This window comes from Equus przewalskii, chromosome 22, assembly GCF_037783145.1.
Source record: "Equus przewalskii isolate Varuska chromosome 22, EquPr2, whole genome shotgun sequence".
Taxonomy (NCBI): Eukaryota; Metazoa; Chordata; class Mammalia; order Perissodactyla; family Equidae; genus Equus; species Equus przewalskii.
Window position 1 is genome coordinate 31799027 of NC_091852.1, and position 20289 is coordinate 31819315.

At 35.7% G+C, this 20289-nt stretch overlaps 1 protein-coding gene across 16 annotated transcripts in view; it reads right to left on the minus strand.

Moving 5' to 3' along the window:
• The window catches only part of MPDZ (multiple PDZ domain crumbs cell polarity complex component), a 155049-nt gene that overhangs the window by 118505 nt on the left and 16255 nt on the right, over window positions 1-20289 (minus strand). For 8 of the 16 annotated variants that reach the window (XM_070590163.1, XM_070590161.1, XM_070590157.1 and 5 more), the window contains exons 2-4: window positions 14658-14707; window positions 11622-11697; window positions 9233-9399 (exon numbers count right to left, since the gene is read on the minus strand). In XM_070590163.1, coding sequence (XP_070446264.1) covers window positions 9233-9399; window positions 11622-11637 — 183 coding nt within the window. In that variant the 5' untranslated portion in view covers window positions 11638-11697; window positions 14658-14707. The remainder of the gene's footprint in view (window positions 1-9232; window positions 9400-11621; window positions 11698-14657; window positions 14708-20289) is intronic. The other 8 variants (XM_070590162.1, XM_070590160.1, XM_070590156.1 and 5 more) reach the window with 1 other exon arrangement.

A 20289-nucleotide genomic window follows, 5' to 3' on the forward strand; every position in this document is an offset into this window, starting at 1 on the left:
TCCATAATTTAAAGACTCTGTTGATAAGATCAGAAGTGATATTAGCAAGTGTAACTTTTGATATTACATAAGGAAATGTGAAATGTAACTTCTTTTTTCAAATTTTCCATTTTCCAGATGACCAATGTAATACAAGATTATGCATAGGTAAAAAAACAAATAAAGCACCAGTTAGATTTTACTATAATAGAAGACAAAATATTCATTCATCTGGTTTCAGATTCCACATTGTAACTAACCTCTAAGAAACTAGCACTGATTTTGGTGCACTATCAAAGGATATCCACAAAAAGGCTATATTCCTCCTTTCCTAGCTATAAATCTGCATGAGGCCAGATTTTCTTCATATATGGCAACTAAAACAACAAATCCAAACACATCAAATGCAGAAGCAGATATGAGAATCCAATTTTCCTCTGTTAAGCTACATTAAAGAGACGTGCAAAAATGTAAAACAATGCCACTCTTCTCACTAATTTTTAAATGTAATGGGTTTACTACTGTTATTTTTAAATAAATAAATATTTCTCAATTTTCATTTCTAACCTAATAAACACTGATGGATAAAACAAAACAAAACAAAACCTCTTTGAGGTCCTTAGAAATTTTTAAGAGTGTAATGGGGTCTTGAGACCAAAATGTTTGAGAACCATTGCCTTAGAACATTAAATTTTAATAGGAGGAGGAAGCAATAAGAAGAGAACTAATAACTAATATTTACTAAGTGCTTGGTAAGCACTGGGCTTATGCCTTAGAGTTTTTAGATCCATGTTATTTAGTTTCCATTTCAGAACTAAAGGAAGGAAAAAAAGAGGCTCAGTGAAGATGTGTATATATATATATATATCTCTTTTGATAAATAAATAAACTCTTGTTTAAGATCATCTTCTAGTAAATATCAGTGCCAGAATTCAAATCTGGATTGTGTGTGTCTCCAAATTGTATGACACCACACTCCCAGCATTTGAGCTCAGATGATCATAACGAAAACCTCAAATCACCAGGAAATCCTTAAATTATGTTCATTACTCTGTTTAAGAGGACAGTGGAACAAAACACGACAGAGCTCAGTCAGTTGGCCTACATTTAAATACTAGCTCCACCACTTACCCTCTCGGTGCCTCCATTTCCCTACTTGTAAAATAAGGAAAATATTATTATCTACTTTATAGTATTGTCGTAATGATGACACAGGTAACTACACATGGAATAGCTCCTGGCACCCAGGAAAAATTTAATACATGTTAACTGCTGTGATGATGATGATGATGAGTAGTGCCTCTTTTGGTTACGAAGAGAAAAGTGAAAGGTCTTCAAAGTGCTTTCAGTTATTTGGCTGATTTATTTACGTCAAAAATTAGTTCCCCTGCAAGGACAGACAATTATTAATGTACAACAGTTCTGAATACTCACATGTTCATTAATCAAACAATCATTCCTGAGTTTGAGTAAAGTACCATGTTAGGTACAAGGTATTCAAAGATGAATATGGAATGGATTTTATCCCAAAAGTAGTAAATGGACTCCCAAAAAACCTAAACTCAATTAATTCTAAAATTCCTTTTATGCTTGTTAAGAACAAATGGCAAGTGGAGCGCAGCATATATACCACAGTCTAGGCATGTGTGTTGACGTGTATTTGCAGAATGTCTTTTCTTTATTTAAAGCTCAACACTTCTGTGCTTTCTGAGCAAAACTTCGAAGGGAAAAATTTAAACAATGTAGCTTGACCAAAAATAATATTATCATCAAAGTATGCTTAAATTTTCTACATCAAAGGGGCAAAAGTATCAAAATTAAGTAATCTATTTTAAATGCCAAGACAAATATAAATTTAGAAATTGAAAACTTAGACAAACAACATGTTAGAATTTTTGCAGCGTTTTTTCTATCAGTCCCACATTTCCAAAAGGCAAATACAACTGATTCACTGTTCAGTCTGCTCAGAGAAAAATAAAAATACAGCAAAACCTTACCAACGAGTATAAATATATGGAAACGGACACAAGAAGACTGATGTTACTTTGCCATATTCCTCTCTATTCCACTATTATCTTTATCCAGTTCATCTACTTTAAAATCTAGCATAGTTATAAATAAAAGCAAAATGAAAGTTCTGGTTTATATTAAAAAGGCCCTCTGAGGGGCAGTAGCGGTTAAGTTCATGCACTCCACTTTGGCAGCCTGGAGTTCAAGGGTTTGGATCCTGGGCATGGACATACACAATGATTATCAAGCCATGTTGTGGCAGGCCTCCCACATATACAGTAGAGGAGGATGGGCACAGACGTTAGCTCAGGCCAATCTCCTTCAGCAAAAAAAGAGAGGACTGGCAGCAGATATTAGCTCAGGGCTAATCCTCCTCAAAAATAAAGAAAAAAAAAAGAAGGCCCTCTGATTAAAATTTGGAGGAGAATTTAAGGGAAATGGCAAATCATAATGAATTTGAGTTTTACAAGATGTTTAGTTTAAGTTCATTTCTCTTTAGGAATGCTATTGACTGCTTTTTCCAACTTATTTGTTCCTTTATATTACAGAACTAAGGGTTTAGAAACAGTGCAAATTAAAAGTAAAAAGAGCAATAGCTTCGGGGTCAGAGAGACTTACATTCTTCTCCTAAATCTACGAATGAATAATTGTGTGATCCAAATGAAGTTACACAACCTCTCTGAGCCCCAATTTCCTCAATGGACAAAACGGGGATAAAACCCACTTCATGGAGCTGATGGACTGGTTAAATGAGACAGAGCCCACAGCAGACAAGGGCTTCCTAAATGTAATTGCTGTTGTTGGTGCCACAGCTTCAAACGTAAATCAACCTCTATTGTTCTTAAATTCTTGGGTTAAAAGACTCATTTAGGTTATACCCAGTAAACTGCACATTTTTCCCTCTTCTCCAAAGACCATTTAACTGTGTCACAAAAAAACACCATACAATTAGCACCATTTGCTGTTTTAGACACACATGCATACCCAATAGCAAGATGGTGTTGCATTTTAATCCAGCACTGTATAAAAAGCTTGAACAGTGCCTTCTTGCCCAGGATAAAACAAGAATTTTGGTCCCTTCAAAGGCTCTATATTTACAAACTTTTAGTTAAAAGAACAAACATTTAAAAGCTGTTATTGTACCAAAAATAAAGTATTTGAAATTCCTACAGTAAATAAACTTTATGGTAAATGTAAAAACATAAGAGTCACTCCTTCTCTTTTAACGTCTCCTAGATAACGTACATTAAAGTCTCAAAGAAATAGATACTTTCCTGTTAGGCGGCTGCCATACTCTCATAAAAGGAAAACCACTTCAGGCGTAAGAAAAATATTTTTTCATTTTCACGAGCAACATCAACTGGGAAGAATGCCACTCAGTTTTTAGATAATTCCTGTTAATGGGGTCAAGGCATATTTTCTTTCTCCCTGTACTCCCTCTCTCCATAGACACCAAGTCATAATTTACGCAAGGCATTTTGGGAGACGGTAGTCACTTCCCCTTTTCTGACAGCAAGCCTGCAGAAGAATTCTCTTCATTTCACTCTTAAATCAGAAACCACAGAGAGAGGGGTTATGTTTTTGTCATTTATATAAGTAATAAAATAAAGCTGAAGAAACACAGGCATTTCTGCTCTTTGCCATGAACCATACAAAGTAGCATCTTTCTAATTAACTGCCAAAGTCAAAACAGAGCAAGAAAATGCTCAATTATCAAAATTTGCAACTTTTCCATCAACCCAAAAAAATATAAATGTAAGGAATTAACAGAGCTGCTGATGCCACTGCTTAGAGGCAGCACACCTCAGCGCTTAGGCCATGAACTAGATTTAGCTGTCTTACAAATATGTACCTACAGAACAGCAACTCCTCAGACACACGGCAGGACGGTGGTGTTCCATCCAACACCCCTGCCTACAGCAGATATTTGAAAGTGACTCCGAAATACACACTAACTCTAGGTTCTCTAAATTTTACTCCTGTTTTAAGACAGAGGATCAGAAAACAAAAAAAAAATACACAGGGTACATTACCTCATGTACCCTTGGGCAGAAAACCCATCACTAAATGAGGATGTGATGCTGTACTCTTAGTGTGTATTCTTAGCATATTTCATTCTTAGAAAGATGAAAGCAGCATTGCTTTCAAGGACCATTCATGTATTTTACAATTATAATTGAAGGTCTTATCTATCAAAATGTCATTAAAACCCTTTATGTGTTTTTTACTACAATTTTTAAAATGTGGAGAAATAAAATGGTTAAAATACTGTATTTAATAGAATGGTCAGAAAGCAAAGTTGACACAATTTCGACTTGATACAATAAAGTTTGACACAGAAAGTTGAATGCAAAAGAACAATGATGATAAAAAACAAACCCAAAAAACAAAAACCTTACCTTAATAAATTTCTGGCTCCAAAGTTTCCTTTCTTGCCAATAGCCCACACATATCTTATTGCTCTGATAACACAGATCTGTACCAGACTCTGTATTAGCGTTTCTCAACCACAGCATTACACACATTATAAACCCAATAATTCTTTGTTTCAGGGGGCTGTGCTATGCAATGATGTTTAGCAGCATCCCTGGACCCTACCATTACATACCAGTAGCGTGCCCCCCATCCCCAAGCTGCAACAATCAAAAATGTCTCTAGGCACCAGCCCCATGGCCTAGTGGTTATCTCAAGTGGCCTCAAGGAAAAAATGAGGAAGACTGGCAACGGATGTTAGCTCAGCGCAAATCTTCCTCAGCAATAAATAAATAAACAAATAATGTCTCCAGACATCGCCAATGTCTCCTGGGGAAGGAGATGTAAAAGCATCCCCAGCTGAGAAGAAGTGCTCTATACCCTTGTAAACACTGTTCCCGCAACCCAAAATAATTTCCCCCATCTATGCAGAAAATTCCTACTCATTTTTCAAGACTCATCTTACATGTTACTTCCAATGTAAAGTTTTCTTCTAGTCAAAATTAGTAATTCGTTCCTCTTATACCACTCACCTTCTTGCTTTTCTATTTAATTACATAAAATAAATATATGTTCTATTGTCCCCTCTAGATAGTGAGAAACTCCAACTTATTTATTCATTGTATTTTTATTGATTTTATTAATAAACGATTATGACCTTTCTAGAGATAAACCTCCCATTGCAGAAAATGTGGCTCAGTGAACAACATCTCACAGTGAGCAATATATAACCCTCTAGGTCTTTTGCTTTTGCTTTTGCTCCTGGGAAGTAGAAATTAAATGATATATTCAAATTTCACACCCCAAGCTCATTGGAATATCCAGTTCTCTGATATTTCTATTTGGTCTTTGTTTAGATGTACCTTTGAGTCACCCATTAGCTAATATGTTTTGCCATCAGAAGTTGTGTCAAATTCTTTTTGAAATGTGAACAGGTAAAACTTAGAAACACAGAAATACAAAAGCAAAATTTTATACCATGAAGACCATATTTCAAAAATAAAAATGACAAAGATGGATCTAATTACTCCAAAGAACACTGAACAGTGATTTCCAACCTGATCTATATTAAGTCAGCATCTCTCCAATTATTTCATGAGATATCATAAAATTTCCAAAGAAAAACTCAGAAAAATCTGGCTTAAATTTATGTATATATACATTATGTATCTAGATGATATGTATATAAGCCAACACTTTTCTGGGAGAAAGATGAATGAAACAGGAGCCTGTAAATATCAAACAACAAGAGCAGCAACAAAATAATAGCATGTCACACTCCAAAAGGTTGAAATCACTGGCAAGCAGAAACCTCCAGAATATTCTGTGCCCAAGCCTTGTTTCCCGTATCAGCAGCTTTTGTAACTTAAATTATCCACATCATTTCTTCAATCTTGGAATTGGTCTCTGCTGCCATAGCTTTAAAAACAATCTTAGCAACATCAATTTTAAGTATTAGTCCTAAATTTCTATTGAAATTAATTTTAATTCAGAGTTTTCCTATAGATGACTCAGGGTAAAGAGCCACTTAATTTAGTGCCTGTGGTCAATTCATAAGACAAGCCAATTAATTAATCAGGAAAGTAGCATCCACCTATACTGGACTGGAGAAATGTCCTAGAATAAATATGCAAATCCAATGTCCTCATGGCTGACAAGTTTCTATTATTAAACGGCTAACGTGTTTATTTCCCCCACAATAGCTGGATTTTTGTCATGAATACACATTGAGCCCTGCAGTTATTAGCTGTGATGACTAGGTGACAGTGAGGACACTACTTGAGAATTTGCATTTGACAGATCATTGACACACAGTCACTTAAACAGGAATCATGCAATAGGAAATGAACTGGAGCTATTAGAGATTATTCAGGTTTAATAGCACACATCCTTTTAGCTGGCGGTTAGAACAATGCACAGCGTGGCAGAGTGAAACAGAGGCATCAATTATACTCTCAGACCTGTTAATATTTTTGACAATATTTAAATAGCACATCCCTTCAGGGCATGGCTTTTTTGCCCTCTCAGTTACACACCTGTCAAGTGTTTAATTTGCCAAAAGGAAACAGTTTGATTTCTAAGGGCAGTCTTAATACTGAAGAAGCAAATTGGAAAAATTAAACATTATTGAATAGAACTAACGAGAAGGATCTGAGGGAAAAAAATAGTAGGCTTAATTCAACATGGCATGTCAGCATCTGTCATTAATGCAACAATATGATCATGTTCTCCAACGTGCTGCATATACCTCAGGCTTTTCAATTATTCACTCCTTTTGCTTTCTAAGAGACAGGGGAATGATGGCAAGGAAAACTGGAGGGGTCAAATCTTCTGGTAATACTAAAAAAGATGGAGACAGTAACTTGCACCTATCGTGCATATAAAATTATACATCTAAAAAGATAACTTAGGCATAAGGTAATAAATAAAAGGTGGCCATTGATCAGATTTGTGTAGCTATTGGTTTAAAAGGACAAAACAAATTTCACCCCTTAGGTGCATTAATAAAATATTAAATTATAAATATTAATTATTAGTGGTAAACTACATAGAAAATTCAATTCTAACATGATAAAGTCTAGAATACTTATATTTAAACTTTAAAACAGAAAATATAAGTTTTTGAAATTTCAGTCATAAAAAAAAAACTGATTCAACAAACAAATGAGATTGAGTTAGTCAGAATGGAGACTGAAGTGAAGAATCAGGAAAACTGTGAAGAAGTTATCAATGGTTTTGACCAAAATGAAATTCTTGGCATATACGAACCAAGTTTCCACCCTTGGGAAAAAAAGAAAGAAGATGTAAGACAGGCTGCAGAACGAGAAAAGAGAAAAGGCTATGCCTTGGAAGCCAAGAAAACCAAGTTCTAGTTCTGGCTCAACCCTCATAAACAAGTCACTCAACTTCTCCAAGCTGTTGTAATAAGCAGGGTGTGGGCCAGCTGGTTTCCTTGGGCCCTTTGAAGACGTGACCTACGAGCCAAACGTCCGAAGGCATGTAAGACATGCCTACAGAATTCACAAACCTTACAATTTACTTAGTCTTGAACTATAACAGCGTCTATCATTAATACAAAAATAAGATCAGACTGTACTTAGTCACAGACTATGAGGCTCAATAATATTATGTTCAATAGATTTCCAAGGAGGTTTCAGGTGAATCACGTGGGACCCAAACAGTTTAAGAGCCCATACCCTCCTTCCATTTGGAAATGGTTAACCAGTTCAACAACAAGCGGGCCTGTCTCTCTCCTCCTTTCAGGAGACCCGGTAAGTACAAATGCTGTTTCCCTTACACAAGGCTGGCCAGAAGGGATATTTCCACAGTTATCTCACTGGACTAGCGGTATTCCCTAGCATATTTACTAGAACTTTCTGTTTCAACTTTTCTTCTCATTCCAATCATATTTTCACATAATACAATAAGGGGAGAAGACACATGTTCAACTTCTCCACACACTATGAAAAAACAATCTTCTACATCATAATCACACGTATATTCAGGATATGGGTTTCTCCAAAAGTTGGCCAACCCATTCTGCAAATGGATACCTAAAACCAAGCTTTTCAACCAATAACTGGCTAAGGGGACAAACACAACTACATATATCAAAACATCTCTTTTTCTTAATTCATGATCATGACTTTTAATCATTAAGCAGAAATTCACTAGAGAAAAAATATTTTTAAAGATTATCCTTGATTAAAGATTATTCTTAATTTTTTCTGGCTACCAAAATATCTAGATTAAGAAATTACGTGACATTAAACAAATCCCTTCTCTATAGCTACTATTTGTTCCTTTTGCATTTGGCACATTTTTGGTTTTTTTTTTTAACTGAAGCTGTTCTTTCACTGAATTATGAAACTAGTCTTCAAGTTTCATTTTTCACTTTTTAAAGGAGAATATTTGCTAGCAAGTCATCCATAACCATTCAATTAATGCTAAAAACATTAGAATGAGAACTATCTTGGACTGAAGGCATAATTACATTGACTTCAAACCTTGTGAGGATAACAACTGTTTTAAAGACATTTTTTTTAAAACTTGAGAAATGGTGATTAAATCAAGTTAGTTCAGAGAACATCTGCCTCCAGTTTTCATTCTGTCGTTGTGACATGTTTCAATTTTAATATAAATGCTAGGACTTTTTAATGCTCATAATTTTTACAGAAAAAAAACACTGTGTTACATTTAGAAGTTCTAATGTTTATCACCATCTGATGCTGTCATGGGAGCAATTGCTACTTACACTCTTTTAAGAAGTGAGAATTTCAATTCCTCTAACTGATGACAATGTAATTATTCCTTTTACTGTCAAAATAGAGGTGATTTCCCTTCCTCACATGCACGATTACCCATGCAAATCCAGGGTTATCTGAAATCTTCTAAGTGTACTGAATATCTGAATCTGAATGAGCAAGATCACATGAACAATGAGCCTTAGTGATGATGGAAGCCAAGTCTACAGCCAACCACCCTAAACATATTTTTATCGTGCCCTCTCCTGTAGGGACTCATTCTTCAGCATCCACACAGCTTTCAACACAATGTCATATCATCTACACTATACTGCAACAACCATTACAAGAATAACTAGAGGGGGAAGCCACAGTGAATGTGAATGTGAATGTCTCGTTTGGAGGTTTAAATGACTTCATTAACTATTCATTAACACATACAAAAATCAGCCTTTCAGAAAAACACAAGACTTTCACAAGATCCAAGCCATGCAGCAAAAGCCTGCTTCAGGTGAGTCACGTCCTACCTGCTCTTTCAGCTGCTGCACGGAAGTCTGAAGGTTCAGAATCTGACTGAAGAGCGGGCTCTGCAAGACTGACTTTAGAAGGTTCAGTTTGTCTTCATTGGCTACATCCCCACGTTCGCGCAGCTTGGCTTGCAAGCGCTCGGCTGCCTGCAGGGCCCGATTTTTGTCTATACCAAAGAGCAGCATTAGTCAATAAGGGGATTCAAAAGACACACATCAAACCATGCTTATAGAAATCCTAAAACTTTTCCTTTTGAGAGCACAAAATGGACTCAGGAAAAAAAGAAGACTGTAATGTGTCACTATAAATACGTCCTTCAACCCTTAAAGCCTCTGGTAAGAAGGTTTTTTTGAAAGCAGGGAACTGGTTATAGTGTCTGCTACATGCAATTAATTGTCTGTAAAGGATAGAAATTAATTCAGATGGAGCATACTTGAGTCCCAATGCCAGCTATTTCAACTCTTTCATAAAAACTATTGAAAACCAAATGCTCTGTCATCTTGTAAATGGTGATATTTTCACTTAAAAAAATTTTATTTACATATAAGAAAAATTAGAAATATAACTAACTCACTTATAAGTGGATGTGGATAATGTCACTGATGAGTCATAACATCCAAAATATGACAGTTTCATATACTAAGGGGCAAAGCATTCTATACCTGAAAATTTACTTGGAAAAATATCACAACAATGCATCTCTCTTCAAAAACACTACTTTTCATAAACTTTAAATGTCTTTCCCCAAAATTAAACAGCATATTTACATACGCATTAAACCAACACAGTTCAAATATGTATCGACCACCTTATATAACAGGCACAAAGTTGTTAAAGTAAATATTTTGAGTAAGTATGTCCCTAACAATCGTAGCATTTTACATGCATGATTCTACCAGACAGTGAGTTTCTACCACAAATAACAGTCATAACATCATCCTAAAATACACACACACTCTCTCTCTCTCACTTATAAGTGAAACCATATTTGTTAAAAAGAAAAATGGAGACTGTTCAGATACATGACTAACTAATTCATGATGGTAACAAGTGTATCTATTAAAATATATTTGCCATATTATAGTAATCAAAAAGAGTAGGAATTATCACCAGAGACACTTGCTATAGCATCAAGTGTGGAATTACATAGAAATAGAAAAATTAAACACGAATTAACATTGAACATGAATTCACATACACATACAAATTTAAACAATGTTAGTCATATGCAGAATTTTAAAAGCAAACAATGACAAGGATTTGTATGAGAATTTTATTCTGGGTCCTATTTCCCATGGTATCTCAGAAGACAAATCTAGTATTAACTCCCATGTCAATTCTTGGAAGGTGTACAACTCAGTAATGACTTACAGAATAAAGATTCAAAAGTAATGGTTTAAATAATCCTGTATTTCCCCTCTGGTGTCCACTTTCTTATGAAGAGCTTTCCCATGTGGACTAGTAGTCTTTATGGTGTGGGACTTATAGTATAAAACGGATGATCAAGGAAATGTACACCCACGCATTTTCATTACCGGTATAGTACCAGGACAAAAATCACAGTAATGATCCCCACTATCACAAAAACGGCTCCTTCTCCTTTTCCTGCCACTCACTCTCATCCTACTCCTCAAAGCCTTCAGGCGTCAAGACACCAGCCAAGATCACCAAGGCGCCAGACTGAAATCCAGACACCTTCCAATAGTCATGCCCAAAGAGTTCCCTAGAATGCGCGAGGGACTGGGGCATCAGATGAGGGGCAATGAGGGCCTGATAAACCTGAAACTAGTTCTACAAACTAGTTTCTCTAAAACTAAAGAACAGTGTGAAGAAAAGATTAACACATGATCCTGGAAAATTTGGATATTTCAACCTAAATTATCTCATCCTAGAAATTAAACTGCCTCAAATTGTCACTGAAGTGTGTCAGCCTAAGTGCTTGTTACTGTCATCTTTATCAACCTAAAAGCAAAGCCCAGTAGTACTGCACCTGTCACAAATAAAGTAAGAGACAGACCTAAGCAATGATCTTCTTCCAGTATTAAAAATATCGTTAAACTTTCTGGCACTATCTAGAAACAAACGTTAACCAGAAATGGGTTCATAAATCAGAACTGAGTTTACAATAAATTTTATTAAAACCCATAATTACTAAAATATCTCATATGCTTTTAACTTTTGCTTATAAATGATGTGTTTTTTATAGCACTTCAGATGAAACTGTTCAAATATGGGAACACATTACCCTAGTATAATGTTAGTGGATAAAAACTTTTTAAAACTAAGTTACTATAGGCGGAATCCTGCTGTGTAGAACATATATTTCAAAGATCCCAATGGAAGGAGTTTCAATTCTTATAAAAGTAGTTAGGAAAAAATAGGTCTTACCTATAGTTTCTAACATTTTTTTCAAAGTTCAGTGTTCTTCTTTACAATGATTATAAACAGCAACTAAAATGGAACGCTGGAGAGAAAAGAAATAAAACGAAATGATTATGTTTTATAGGAACTCTAAAATTATATTCTAAAACCATATACTCTAAAAAGCATTTGATACTACTATAATTCCTTTGATCATTAAAATCTTGATGATTTAACTTGAGATAGTTTCCTTTATAGGTAAAGGAAAAAAGTAATTATTTTAAAACTTATTGAAAATATCTTATATTTGCAGGTCATACTTGCATAATAAGGTAAAAAGCATAAAATTGGTTTTAAATAAAATGGTAGAAGTATCGAAAATATTTCCTTAATTGCTTCTTGACACAGACCAGTATAATCTTGGATTCACTTACAGATCCAAGATTCACCTCCAGACCCACAGAGGAAGGAGTTTACTTGACTCTGCATGAGAACTTCTGTGGGCAAAAAAATTAAAATGTAAAAAGTAGAAGATGTAATTCTGCCCTTGAATGCTCCCAGTCTTAACTGGGGAGACAATACACACATATCAATTAGAAATGAATTGTGACACTCGAGAGTAACCACTGGAAGATAACACATTAAATCATGAACAAAAAGCTGAATAAAAGAGAGAACAATGTTAAATGGAAGATTTTTCAAAGTTTTTCAAAATACTCTCCTGACTATAGTCTTCTATTCTTTCTCATTCAAAAATGTTCTCAATTCCCTCAACTCTCATAGATCTCATCTTTCTCTGACAATACTTATCTGCTCTTTAAACTATTGGATACAGATCTCCAATGACAATGTCCACATCAGCAACTCATCTTTAATCTCTGCTGTCTAACAATTTTGCACATTTGTCTCCCTAGTTACACCTATCCTTTGCCTTGCAGAAAACCTTGTGTCATCAGAAAGTCAGTCAGTCATTCCTTCAATGGAAAAAAGGAATCTACAGCCAGACATTCTCACTTTTCATCTGAAAGATCAAACAGAGGATTTCTCTGAGAAGGAACAAGCTGTCCTGTTATCTCTTTAAGAGAAAATACATTTGGGGAAAAAAAGAAATATGTGATGTATATAAGCAGATGTGTAGACCATCGATGCCTGCACTTCACCTGTGTAATAACAGAGAACAGTACTTACTGACTTTCCTTACCACAATTTAGAACATACTATTTAAAATATCAACTCCATTTCAAATAGTCAAATAGCCCAACAAATGGCACTTGTTTTAAAAAGAGCTCTGTTATCAGGAAAAGAGGGCACTGGCTCAAATCTGGAATCGAAACCTAAATAGTGGTATGGCCTTGAGTGAGGGGCCTCTCATGTGAAACTTAGTTTCTTGGAAAACAAACTTACTTATTGGTTATATTGTAATAAATGAGATAAATAAAGTATACCAATTTCCAGCTCACACCATAACTCATAGCCATAAAATATGTATTCCAGATTAACGCTGAGCCCAGGCAGATGAGCATGCCAATGCCAGACATTGCAGTTTCATGGGAAAAAATACAAAGAGATCTTAAAAATAGACTAGATGTATTTTTTACAAGGGGACTATAATATTCATTCATAAAATACACTATTATGCCCCACCTCAAAAAAAAATATTTACTTCTAATAATTAAAAAATAAAATTAAAGACAGCCCAATATCAGGAAGCCCAGGTCTACAAAGGTATATTAATTGAACCACCCAGGAAGAAGCATGATAGCAATGAAATAGGATGGACTAGGGAGTCTCAGGACCTGAATTAAAGTTTCAGCTTCACCACCTGCTAGCTAGATGCCCTTTTAAGTCACTTACTTATCCTTTCCTAACTTAAAAATCTCTAATTCCATACAAATGATACTCATAAAGTTTTGAAAGAGTAAAATTATACACGAGTGCTGGGTATGCACAATAAAATTTAGCTCTACCCTCTTTCCCCTACGACAAATTAACTTAGAATGATAGGCAGGTATTCGTGATGTGGAGAGGGAGGTAGCCTATGGATTCAGAAGCCAAAGGATTCATGAAGAGTCTGTCGAGAAAGTACTGAGTAAGCAGTTCCCAACTGAGAAAAACACTGTCATACAAAAGTTCACCTACAAGTAAGTTACGTGGAAATAGAATTACTTTTGTTTTTCCAGAGAAACTCTTATAAAGGTTTAAAAAAAAAAAGCTCAATTCAGCTGCAAGTCACTGACATTAAGCTCCCAGATGAGAGCGCCACTCCTCTGGATTTCAGTGATAAAAACTAGTTTCCCAGTTTCTCTTCTCTGCTCTGATGTCCGTAAAATAAATACATCTTTTGAGGTTTCCCAGATTTCAGAATTAGTAACCATGACAAAGAGACAAGAGCTTTAAAAAAATTGTTCCTTTCCATTCCCTATACCCCTGTCCCAAGGATTCAGCACTAAGCAGAAACAAACTCATTTGTAGTCACAGAATTTTTGATATGGAGAGATCGAGTCCACTCACAGCAAACTGCAGATAGGAATTCTCCTTTTCACCCAGCCATCAGCCTGCCCTCTTTTCCCATCTCAACATTACAGAGAAAGAGAAGGGCGCCTGGGATAACAGTGGGTCATGGCCAGTGGGTAAGACTTAAAGAAGATCCAATACATGTCAGAAGAAAGCCAAGTTCTGAGGGATTTTCTGGGCGATTCATGCTAGCAGGGAGGATAATCAATCAGAGGGGCAGTAAAGAGAAGAAATGAGATGTGGATGCAAGAACAAGGAGATTGACACCAATGCTGGGGCAGAAGCAGACGTAATAACAGTGAACACACCAGCACCTACCACATGCTGGGCACTGTTCAAAGCATGTTATCCAATGAAGTCCTTTAATGTTCGTGCTACCCACTCACGCTCCAAATCAGGAAACTGAGGCACAGAAAGGTTAAGTAGCTTGCCCAAGGTCATACCACTAGTAAGTGATGGAGTCAAATTTGAATCCAAACAGGCTGGCTCCAGAGTAATTAAAAATTTAACTTCTACAATATGCTGCCTCTCAAGTGCAGGAAGACTCACCTTATCATTCTCTTTGCTCTTTCCAAGTTCAAAACTGTGTAGACCTTGTCCTACACAAGGAGAAACCAAAGGAAGAAATAGGGACCCATGTGAACAAAATCTGAAAGGCACTGGTATAGACAATTCAACATAGCCAACAAGCCATACAAAGGCATGATCAAGGCATTATCAAGTCAGAATTAAGTATTTTAGGTACATCAAAGAAAGATCAGTAATATCCACCATTTATATAATGTTCACATATGTCTAAACAAATCACTTCTAAAATCCAAGATTTCAGGAAAAATCCCCAATAAAAAATAAGTCTCCTTATATTCATATTCAAAGTATATTTAAAAAAATGGCTGTTACATCTCAAGATATTAAATCCCTCCACGCAATGAGAATAAGCATATTCAAATCGTATGGAAAATACTAGCTGCTGTTGATGTATTCTGCTTGTAGCCACATCACCACTTGGTTATAAATGAACCTGTTTCAGTAGCCACGGCACTCAGAACTACAAGAGCTTTCAATAACGGCTCAATGAATTCAGTACCTGAGGCACCAGCGTTCGGTAAGTGCGTTTTACACATATTACACAGGAGCAGAGACCCTGACCATCTTGCTCTCTACAATACCCTGCATTGCCTGGCATGTTATTTTCTCTATTATCCAGATAAGACAACAGAGGAAAGGAGAGGCTGAGGTCACACAGCTAGTAAGCCAGAGAACTTAGATTTGAATCCAACTCTGCCTGACTTCAAAGCCCAAACTCACTCTACCACATTACTCCATATTTTCCATATTGTCTTGCAAAAATCATATGGTGAAAATATTGTTAAATGAAAAAAGAATTGCAGGACAATGTATTAAGTTGCTCGTATTTGTTTAAAAGAAGGGAAGAGAAAATGTTTGTATAATTAAAATTAATATGGGCATGTTTATAAAAATATAGACTACTTCTGAAAGCTTTCCAAAGACACTAATAGTGGGAATGTGGGGGGCTGGAGGACACTAAGAGAAACTTATTTTGCACTGAATTTGTGTGTGATTTTTAAACTTTATGTTAATATAAGGTTGCCAGATTTAGCAAATAAAGATACAGGATACCTAGTTAAATTTGAATTTCAGATAAATGAATAATTTTTTAGTATAAGTATATCCCATGCAATACTTGGGATATACTTATACTAAACATTAATTTATTGATTATCTGCAATTTAAATTTAGCCAGGTATCCATTATTTTATCTGGCAATCCTACTTGTGTATATATTAGCTTAGGAAAAAAATCAAATTTTAAAAATCATTTTTAAATTAAGGCCTTTATGCTCCCTGCAAAACTTTAATATAATGACAGAGTCGCCAAATCCTTTATAAATCTCTAAATATTTTAGCTGTGACCATATGATTCTCCAATACCTGGTTGATAACTCTAACTTCAGGAGAGGATAAAAATGAAATAGGATATTTGGTTTTATTTAGAAACAGGAACTGATTAACTGACTAATCATTCTACTTTTCAACAAGTTGTACTGGTAATGTGCAGTGGGCACAGTTTCTATGTAGTAGAGAATCAGTGTCTGAAACATAAAACAAATCATTCTGCCCAATGCAGATTTTATGGCGACTAACGAGGAAAAATATGTTCTACGCTAAAAATAACTCTAAGAGAAACTGCCCCAAATGCATACAATTTTCTAGTTATCTTAAACAATTCTGACTGTAAAAGGAGTACAACATTAAAAGAGCTTGCTGCAATGGTTTGCAGCTTGTCAAAGTTGCTCAGCATCTGTTACTGCATTTAAATTTGGCATTTCTCTCATCCGTAGCTGCCTCAGCACTACCTGAAGTTAGCAAATGCGAGGCTGTAGTCATTTGCAGGTAGTTTGTCATAAAGCCAACTGGTCGTGATAGCAAAACTTACACTTTCAGCCATAATTCATCTTCTAGGGTAATGTTACTAAACTATTGCTCCAAAAGCATAAAAACATTCCACTACCCACCAACATCATGCAGTCATCCAACAGAAAACACGAGGTCTTTGCTTAGGGTCTGTTCTTTTGAACTTCTCCCTCATTTTTATAGGGTTGATCAAAAAAGCATTCATGAAATTTTTATTTTCAAGTTGACATTTATGAATCTTTCCAAATTCCTTCAATAATAATAGAATTTATTAATTCTATTTTGCTCCCCAGAATCAAAGAAAATCAAGTATCACAGGACGTTGCCTTTACAACATACTACAAATATTGATTGAGAGTCTTGTCTTTCCTTTATAAAACAGAAAGATAAATTACCTGTCCAGAGTGAAAATGCCGAGGGGGCCACACTGGTAGAAAATAACTCAAATTCTGCTATTTACTGATTCAACAACACACACGGGGTGCCTATGTGACTGGAATGTTGCTGGGTGGCAGAATTAGAGAAATGAGGACACAGTCTGGGGACTCAAGGGCCACGTGAAGGGAAGAACAACATAAGTAAATGGACACTCAAGACACAAGAAGACAAAAGAGTAACACCAAACTGAAACTGAGGAGAAAGGGAAAGCTTTCTGGAGGCAGAGGCCCCTGCACAGAGTCCTAAAGAACAGGGGGCAGTTAGACAGGGTGGAAGGAGTGATAAAAGAGCTCCCACAGAGAGGCAAGAGGGCACAGGACTGCAAGCGGTTTCTTATACCTGGACTGGGGCTGAAGGAAAACCAGAGTTGATGAGGCTAGAGATGTGAGCACAGGATAAATTATTGTGGGCCTGCACACCATTCTTAAAGAGTTTAGATATTCAATTTTGAAGCTAATTTCGGTACAGAGAATGATATAGTCAAACTTTGTTTTAAAAAGATCACTCCAGCAATGGTGCAGAAGACCTATAAAAAGCAAGAGAAACTGGAAACAAGAAGGTCAGGTAAGAGGCGTTTTCAAAAACAGAGATGAAAATGAAAAATAAATGAAAATGGGAGAGAGATTCAGTAATTAAGAGCTATAAGCAATAGGACCTGGTAATGTGGAGGTAAGGAAGATGAGTCTAGGATGAATCTCAGCTTTCCTACTTGAGTTATTGATTGGATAGTAATACCAATCACCAAGATAGAGAATATAAAAATAGCAGGTCAGTGGTATGACTGTTCTAGAAATAAAGATCTGTCCTGATCAAGTTTACAAGACTGAGTTATAGTACCTTATAATGCTGCTATGGATGGAATCATATGCCCTCCCAAATTAGTATGTTGAAGCTGTAATTCTCAATGTGATTATATTTGGAGATAGGGCTTTTAGAAGCAATTAAGATTAATTGGGCCATAAGGATGGGGTCCTAATCTAAGAGGATTGATGGCCTTGTAAGAAGAGGAAGAGATATCGCCCTCCCCTAACTCTCACCCTGTCTCCCCCCACATGCAAGCACCAAAGAAAGGCCATGTGAGAACACAGTGAGAAGGTGGCCATCCACCAGCTAGGAAGAGAGCTCTCACCAAAATCCAAACCCTACTAGACCTCGACATTGGACTTCCCAGCCTCTAGAACCATGACAAAATAAATTTCTGCTGTTTAAGCCACCCAGTCTACGGTATTTTTATGACAGCTGAACTGACTAATACAGATTTCAAACTTTCCACAGCCCCTGCTCTAAGGAATATGCAACTACACACTATGCTATGCCCCCTCCTCCAACCATAACCAAGGGAGCAAGAGTTGGGCTCTTTGCCCAAAGGACAACAACCAAAGCGCTCACCTGAAAGGCAGAACTGGGCTAGAGTGTCTCTCCTGGGAACATAAGAAGAGGAAACACTGACCAAAACAAATTAGTGGTAGAGGTAGAGTTGAAAAGATAGAAGGAAGAGGAGTAAAGGATGAAGAGGCTAGGATAGGGCACATCCAAGCCTGAGTTATGAGAGAGCAAAACGAATCAGTTGACAGAGACAGAAGAACACAGCCGACATTAAAACAGAAGCAGGTAGTCCTTGGAGACCCAATACTGCCAATGGGAGGGAAACAAAGTAATTGGTCCCTAAGATGCACAGTCACCAACATCCACTCTTATGGTGAACTCCATTTTGCCAAAGGTAATTTCTATGAGGTTCTGTTTGTTCCATTCAAATACACCTAACTATTACAGTCTGCTTTGGTATGGCACCATACCATCACATCCTAAACCAACCACTCCTCTCAAGCACCCTTGGTTAGAAGAACTCTTCCTCCATTAACCACTTCATTTGGATACTCTACTCCCAATAAAGATTTGAGGGAGCTTATAAGCAAAGATAACTTTAATAGGACCGCTGAGATAATTAAGAATCTTACAGGATAGATAGTTACATCAGAAAAACAGGCCATAAGGAAGGTGCTACTATGCCAAGTGTATAAAATACTATGAAGTATTCAGTTTTGATGAGAGCCTGATAAAACCACCAGGTTTCAACTAAACATAACATAAATCCTATATTGGAAAAGAAATGTGAGATCTAACTGACAAGGTTTCATTCTATAAATGAAACCATAGTAACCGTGAAAAAACATTTACAAATAATGAAAATATTTCTGGCTAAAAAAATTCCAGTCATAGGATAGAAATAATTTCACTTCAAACTCCAATAGAAAAATGAGTCAAATATGTATGTTAAAAATTTAAAGTAACGTTAAAAAAAAACCCAGAAATGGAAAATATAATTTATAAAACAGGAGGAAAAAAGATGGAAAAAAGAATATTTCAGCAACGTAAAAGAGGTTAGAACAGGAGAAAAAAGAAAAAAGGAAAAAGCATAGTAAACAAAAAACACAAACCAATGGGACTGAAATAAATCCAGACATCTGTATTCACAATAAACATGAATGGATTAGACTCACTTATTAAAGAACAGACTCACAATCTAGATCTCAAAATGAAATTTAGAGTTGCAGAATAAGTACAGTTTCATATCATTTATCTCCATTTCAAAACATATATAAAATAATCTATGCCACACACAAATACGTATATATGTACTTTCATCATATTCAACAATGAATTAAAAGGATACATTCTAAATCAATTACAGAACTAATTACTTTTAGGGATGAACAGATGAAAGTGGCAGCCTACAATCAGAGAGAGGCCAGAAAGGGACTTTAGCATTCTCTATTTTTTTAAGAAAACTATACTTTTAGAATGTTTTAAAAGTATATATGTAAAAAGTAATTGGGTTGAAATATTTATGGATAAAGTGGTGAAATGTCTTGGATTTGCTTCCAAGAAATGGAAGAGGACAGAAGAAACTGGCCATGAACCAATGGCTGTTAAAGCTGAATGATGGATATACAAGAATTTACTGGAATATGTACACTGTAAAATGTACATTTGAAATCTTTCATAATAAAAATTAGAAAAATAAGAGACTGGCAGTAAACATGGGAAAATGTTAGCATCTAATTTTGGAAGACAGGACTAGAAATGATTATTTCCTTCTTTACAATTCACAATATTTTTCAAATCCTATCATCCTTCCTCAGCAAAAAAAGATTTCACCTCAAACTACTAAATTACTTGGAGAAAAATGTTTACCACTGGTAAATGTTGCCAGAAAAATAATTTCTTTAGGCTAGATTACTTAACTCCAGCAAGAGAAAAGGAAATATTATGAAAAGATTTCTTCAAAAACATACGGAATTTTCAGA